This window comes from Montipora foliosa, chromosome 5 (assembly GCF_036669935.1).
Source record: "Montipora foliosa isolate CH-2021 chromosome 5, ASM3666993v2, whole genome shotgun sequence".
Classification (NCBI taxonomy): Eukaryota; Metazoa; Cnidaria; class Anthozoa; order Scleractinia; family Acroporidae; genus Montipora; species Montipora foliosa.
In genome coordinates, this window is record NC_090873.1 from 34,894,592 (window position 1) to 34,902,091 (window position 7,500).

The following is a 7,500-nucleotide window of genomic DNA, read 5'->3' on the forward strand; positions in this document are numbered from 1 at the left end:
TGAGTCAGAGATGGGTCCAGTCAGAGTTATGTATCCATATCTTTATATACATGTATGACTGAGAAAAAATGACACAGAATACTCACCAACCCAAGGCAAGATCTGTTCTCCAAGAAAATAATGCTCTCTTCATCCAAAGCAGGGGTGCATGGTAAAGCTCTTACTACAACTGCAAATAATGGAAAGGAAAAAAATGATAAACTGTTTGAAAGACAAAATTTACATAATAATATAAAATTATTTTAATGCATTGTTCAGAATCAATCCCTTTATTTCAGAATAAATTGTATGTAAAATACATGCTTTTTCTTCCTGACCTTTTAAAGCAAAATATTAATATTGCTGATAATATTATTATTATCACAATTGTAATCAGTAGCATTATTTTACTCATAAAATTGAGAGGAATAATCATCATGTAAATTCTTACGAGACATGTCAATATAATGCAGTATCAACATCTCAACTTTCTCAGCCATTGTATGGTTGGATGAAAACTTGAAATAATTGATGTCGCAGCATCAAAAAACAGTTTGCTCATGTAAGCTCTGGTACTGCTATAAATCCAGTTCTCATTTGATTTTGATAAGTATACTTCCTCGCATCCTGTTCATTGACATGAATAAAGATCTTGAGAATGTTGAATTTCCAGTGTTTAATTACTAAGTTAATTACAATTACCGGTACCTGATTCTCAGTTCAGACAAACAGTCATAGAAAAATGGGGCGCTATTCCCAAAAATTTCAAGTGGAGAATGAAACAGCTGTCCACTCCAAGTTTATGTCTTTTTTTGGTTAAGTTCACATCATTAAATAAAATTAATATAAAAATAAAATTAATAAAACAAAAGCACACTGTCAAATTAAAATGAGGAACACAATGATTTATTTACATGTTTGCATAATTTCCTGTAATGGGCTATTCCAGAAAAAATCCACACCCCCCCCTCCCGTCTGGATTTCCAGGGTGTTTGACCCCCCCCTCCTCCGAGAATTTCCAGAATCCCATCCACCGGGGGGGTGTGTGGATTTTTTTCTGAAACAACCCAATGCCTTCATAGATGGAACAGGCTGAAGTACATGTAACTTTTATTTTATTGTAAAAACAGAGGCACAGTAGAAGTTAAAAACAGAAATTATTTTTTCAGTTGTTCCAGTCTACCATTACACTGAACCTAAAATTCTTTAATTGTTTTTATTCCACAGTTTCTTTTTTCATTAGATTCATTACTAACAATTTCTGCATTTCCAGTGGAAAGCACCCATTGTTTATCTTTTTTTCATAGCAGCTTACAACGGTACATGTACCTAAGGTTTCCACAACACTGAAAACAAGTCCAATTTCCACAAGTTGAACATTTCCATCTATGCTTATATCAAGCTCTGGTACCTCAGGAAGCTCCTAAAGAGAATCGATCAGAACATACTGAATTTTATTCATTACTTGTAAAATTCATTAATAATTCATGAGGGTGCAAACCAATCCCAGCACAGTATTCAGATCACATGCGCACAACTGTAAACCCCAATACAAATCAACCGAATTATTAAACAGTAGAATTAACTTTTGATACAAACTCCTGCTCAGCTAATTAGTATTCATTAACTTTTGATACAGATCTCTTCTGATTAAAATAACAATACTTTGCATTCAATTTAATGTATTCATTTCACAAGCAAGATAAAACATTCACGTCCGATCTGTATGGACGTTTACAATGGCTCACCTATCGGCTCGCCATTGTAAATGCTCATACAGATCTCCCGGTCATATTTTATCTACTACTTGGTCATCCTTATTATTTTAATTGAAATGATACACGTACATGCACAGTATATGGAATTATGCAAGTTGAGGAGCTGTTACTTGTGCCTAGGGCGAAAACAAAATCCAAGATCTGCACGGTTATTGATTTTAGATGAAAGCGTGATTTATGAAGTAAAGGTATATATTTGAAAAGCTGGTTACAGACGAAAGGGAGAAGTGATCCTCATACTTATCTGGACAAATTAAGCGCTATTATAGTCTCTTATATAAACACCTGAAAAATTCAGGTGGCTCCAACAGAATTTGAACGCATGACCTCTGCGATACAGGTGCAATGCTCTTGACTATCAACTAAGCTATGAAGGCACTAAGTTGGGAGAACATAAAACACTTAATAAAATACATACTTTCACCCATTGACTCCTAGGAGAGGGACTTAATACATTTTACTCAGTCTAACGCCTGACAATTTTCCTCATCAATGGGGGCAGTCCAGGGCGGTTCAGGTATCAATGTGTTAAAGTCCATTTCATTCATCAAGTCCTTTCACAGTAACACATGTGCCCAACAAAATGACCTGCTCTCACTATGGTGCCTTCATAGCACAGTAGGTAGAGCATTGGACTGGTATCACAGAGGTCATGGGTTCAAATCCTGTTGGAGTTACCTGAAGACAACATTGCTTAAATTGTCCAAATAAGTGCAATGACCACTTCTCCCTTTTATCTTAAGTGTGACTTGTTACATTCGCAGCTATTTCAAAGCCTACAATAATAAATGACTATTTAACAATAATTTTAAGTATTGTAGGGAATGGTGTGGCATCTTTTCTCAATCAACATTTTCTTTAACTGTCCATTTGCTGCATTGTCAGGGATGTAACCAAAATGTTGTAAAGATGGTAATAAGCACTTAACAGGTAGAAGGCCCAGTTGGACACGCCTCTGACGTGTCCCTTCTAGCGGGGTCCGTGGGCATGCTCACCCAAAAGATTTTGAAAATAAGACTCTCATAAATGCGTTTTCCTTGATTCTAGGAGGTAAATTCAAGGCCATTCGTGGTGTTTTCAGACAGTTTAACAAAAAAATGTCAGTTTGTTTGTCTCCTGCTGATTCTGTCTTAGTAATAGCCATTCCTTTGAATTTTCACTTGGTCCGCCCGAGTTTGATGAAGTAGCTTCGGCAGAGTTCAGTTGAAGAATTTCGTCATACCGAGTACCTCAGAATCAATCTTCCTCCTTTTTTGCCAACATTTCAGCTTATACGACACGGTTGAAATACACGAACAGCGGGTTTACATTATTTCACACACACAAAGTAGAAATACCGAGAGCCAGTGAGCTTTTTACCAAACACATGAGATCTTGGATAACGTTTTATGTACCCTTGTAATGATTCAACCTTTGGGACAGTTGTACAGCCAGTCTCCGTCAGCACAGTTTGAGTATGTAGTACATTTCTTTTTTTCACAAATCATAAAATAGATGACGAAACCTTAAAACTCGAATTACTTGATCAGCCGGAAATTTATTCGGAGTAGGAGGCGATTTTTCCCAGCTGCCGGCTTCTCTCTACATCCCTGATTGTAGTTCTAATTAAAGTGTCTATCACCTCAAAATCCCATTCCACTCTGATATTGATTATAAGGATAGACTAAGTGCCTACAGGTGGTCTCATGCCTCTCTCCTTACGACGAGAAATGCTTGATCTTTCTTTCTTGTTCAAGTGCAGACAAGGGTTTTATTCCCTTGACCTCTCTGATTTCTGTTCTGAATACTGTCCAATAAGGCGTACGAGAAGAGCTAGCAAAGGGCCGTTATACAATTTACCTTCTTTTAAAACAGAAACTTTAAATTTGCTAATTCTTATTTCAATCATATTGTTCCTTTATGGAATAACTTATCAATTGAGTTACGTCAGTGCTCTTCTTTATCTACTTTCAAACGACTTCTTAAGAGTCATTATCTATCCCTATTTAATGATCAGTTTACTAGTTTTAATACTTGTTCCTGGATAACTAAATGCTGCTGCGCTAACTGTAGACCTAAATTTTCATCATTGATATAATTTAGTTTGTTTTGTATTACTTATATTTATATTTTATCTTGATGTTTCTTTTCCTTAGTCATATTTACATTTTTTTTTCTTTTAATTTTATCTTGGAGGGCTTATCTATAGGTGGTTTTCACACCTGTTTAGCCTTTCCTCAACCTTGTTGAAAGTCTAATAAATAAACAATTCTCTGCACTTATCTGACACTAATTCAGTCTTTGATTTGCTAAACTCTCTCCTTCAACATCACTGTTTTAGTGAGCCTCATAAAGAGCGGAAAACTATGACTATGCAAGGAAGGGGAATGGCTTTGCATTGAGATAGCTCTTTGAAAACAAAGATACAAAGTACTTTGTGTCGTCAACCGAATATTGAACCTCCTCATTGCTCACTCATGGATGAAACTATGACCACTTTTCTTGAAAATGAAAAGGTTCTAAGACCAATACAATATATTTGGCACAATTTCCGGGTCCAATATATATAAACTGGAAAAGCTTGTTGAGTGATAGGCACTTTAAGCCAGAAATCTGAGCCAATCAAAGCCAAGGAAATATTCAAAATAAATGTTATTTCAATCATTAATTATTTGTGAAGTCTTTTGTGTTGAATAAAAAATTAATGGTTAATTTAAAAGAATAATAAAAATGAAAGAAACCTTTATCAAAATTTCACTTTTTGTTTTCAGCGGACCAACTTGAACTTTCTCTTCCTCTCTTTCAATTTCCTTTCTGATATCTTCCAACTCTTCACTGAAAAAGCAAACAGGAGACAACATAATAATATTATTCAATAAAAAGAAAGAGTGACATTCTAGTCCGGTCGTGTTAGGACCCCCAACCACTTTTTATTTATGCAAACAATGTATCTCTCCTAAGGGGTTTTTGGGAACAAGGGAACAAAAGTCATGGTTAATTTGAACTGGGGAAGAGGGGCACATAAACAATTTTTAGATTTTTTAGATTTACAGACTTTGCCAGTCAAGCTGGCAGAGCGCCACAACAGCTTGCACCAATTACTGTGGCCCCTTTTTTACCCTCCCAACCATGATACTCAACAGAAGACAGACCACAACACCGGGAACTACGTGCCCATGTTAGGGATCAAAAAGTTGGGAACAAGTTTGAAAGTAATTTCAGGAACAAGGAACACAAGCAATTATTTTTTGAGGGAACAAGGTAACAAGGGAACAAGCCTCCCTCCCCCTCCCTCCTTCCCCATCCTGGGAGGGACTTGATGATGTACATCAAAGTGAAATTCAGGTAAGTAATTAATGACTGCTAACTAGTCTGATTCTTAAGTTAACTGGATTCTTTCAGGAGTTTATCTACAGTCTCAGACATAATTAGTTGAGATACTTCATGCGAACGCCCTCTATTCCCTTCTTGTGCGTTCCCTGCCACTCCCAATGTTGTTTCTCGCAGTTCAGTCACCAAATCTTTCACAGCAACATTGGGAAGGGAAGAGGCAGAAGTGTCCCAACAATTATGTCTGGGACTGTAGTTCATCTCTCTGTAACTTTCCAGTAAGTATGAAGCAGCAATTTTGTGGCATCAAAATTAATGTGTCAGTTGGCGTGTCTAAATGGTACTGACCAAGTTAAGGTTCAAGAGATCTAGAAAAGACTTTAACAAAGAGATTCACGATATGACAATGTGTGCGGTTATGTTACTTAGGCTCTAGTAGAAGGGAAAGCCTGAAAAATTCTGGCTTGAGCAGGATTTGAATCCACGAACTCTGCGATACCAGTGCATAAGTAATGTTCGCACTGCAGTGATTCCATAGTTCAGTTATGTATGTCTAGTTGAGAGTGGTCAATACTTACTCAGAGCTGGAATCAGAACTTGTCAAACTTTCACTTGAAGAGCTCTCATCATCTGAGTCTGAAGAATTTTCGCTCAAAGAAGAGGCTTCATCTTTGATATTTTCCCTCTGAGTTGAACTCTCTGCACTGATTACTTCCAGCTCCTTGTCCATGGTAGTCATGGCATAAACTTGAATGGCTTTATCAGAATCTGAAGATATGCTCTGAGAATCCAGCACACCTGCTACTTTGAGTCCAGTGTCTTGAGGTACTGGTAACTGCGCAGTGTTTTGTATTGCTTTTAGCTCCTGCAATCCAGTTTTTGGCTCTTCAATCATGGAGACATCATCCCCCAAATCAACACTGTGAATAGAGTTTTTCTTTCCTTCTAAGAAAGTACCATTCTCTAATACAGAGGTGAAATTAGCACAAGAGTTCACAGTGTTGTTGTTTTCTACTTCTTCACTACACCTATCTCTGTCATCAGCACTCTTCAAATTAACTGGCCCTTCAAACCTTTCTGCGGGTGTTTCATTCCGTGAACACAAAAAACTTGTGTCTTCTTCTGGTTTCATCCCATGTACCTCAATTACAGGATCTTCAATCTTGGATGCATCCTCCTGCAAAACCACACTCTCAATACAGTTTCCCTGTTGCTCCAAGGAAGTACACTTCTCTGAAACAGAGATTAAATCACAAGCATCCACCGCCTTGTTATTTGTCATTTCTTGACCACACTCATCTCTAATAAGACCAATTTCCTTCAAATTTAAGATCCCTTCAGACAATTCTTTGGGTGTTTCATTCTGTGAACATAAAAAACTTGTGTCTTTTTCTAGTTTCACCCCATGTAACTCAATTACAGGATCTTGAATCTTGGATGCACCCTCCTCCAAAACAACACTCCCAATATAGTTTCTCTGTTGTTCCAAGGAAGTGCATTTCTCTGACAAAGAAATTAAATCACAATCATCCACTGCCTTGTTGTTTGTCATTTCTTGATGGCACCCATCTGCAACATCATCATTCTTCAAATTAACAATCCCTTTGGACGGTCTTTCAGTGTGTGTCCCATTCTCAGAAAATGAAAAACTCACATCTTTTTCTGGTTTCATCCCATTTACCTCAATTACAGGATCTTCAGTCCTGGATGCACCCTCCTCCAAAACCACACTCCCAATATAGTTTCTCTGTTGTTCCAAGGAAGTACATTTCTCTGAAACAGAAATTAAATCACAGGCATCCAATGCCTTGTTTGTCCTTTCTTTAAGGCACCTATCTCCAATAGGACCATCCTTCAAATTTAAGATCCCTTCAGACCTTTCTGAAAGTGTGTCATTTACTGAACAAAGACTAACAACTTCTTGTGATTTCCCATTACGTAACTCAATTTCTGGCTCTTCAGTCACATTATCTTCCGAATTTAAAACGTTAATATGACTTTTTTGTTCTGCCAAGGATGTAACTTCTGCTGATGCAGGAGTTAAATTAGCACAAGCATCTAAGGGGTTGTTGTTTTCCATTTCTTGACTTTGTCCACCCCCGGACATTTCTTTGGTCATTTCGTTTTCTGAACATGAATGATCAACGACATTTGAGCAAAGAACTCTCAGTTTGTTTCCATGAGTACCATTTGTTATAACTGAAACATCACAAATATCTTCTTTTGAAGAAAAAACTGTTTCGTTTGCAATTCCGGACGTTTTGTCTGATTCTGTTTCAACGCCAGCATTTCCTGAACTTTCTTCATCTGAAACAGAAGTACGTTGAAGAGAATTGCCATTTTCCTCTGATTGATGCAAACATATAACGTCACCTTCCTTGATTTGGTCGTTTTCTTCCATATTTGATTGTCCTGAAGTGTCAAAAGGCTCCAT

At 37.2% G+C, this 7,500-nt stretch overlaps 1 protein-coding gene across 1 annotated transcript in view; it reads right to left on the bottom strand.

Moving 5' to 3' along the window:
* LOC138004050 (uncharacterized) overlaps nucleotides 1-7,500 on the bottom strand; it is a 17,347-nt gene that overhangs the window by 9,787 nt on the left and 60 nt on the right. Inside the window, exons 1-4 of the mRNA XM_068850444.1 lie at nucleotides 5,645-7,500; nucleotides 4,478-4,571; nucleotides 1,309-1,402; nucleotides 87-169 (exon numbers count right to left, since the gene is read on the bottom strand). The exon at nucleotides 5,645-7,500 is cut by the window's right edge and continues 60 nt beyond it. Coding sequence (XP_068706545.1) covers nucleotides 87-169; nucleotides 1,309-1,402; nucleotides 4,478-4,571; nucleotides 5,645-7,500 — 2,127 coding nt within the window. The remainder of the gene's footprint in view (nucleotides 1-86; nucleotides 170-1,308; nucleotides 1,403-4,477; nucleotides 4,572-5,644) is intronic.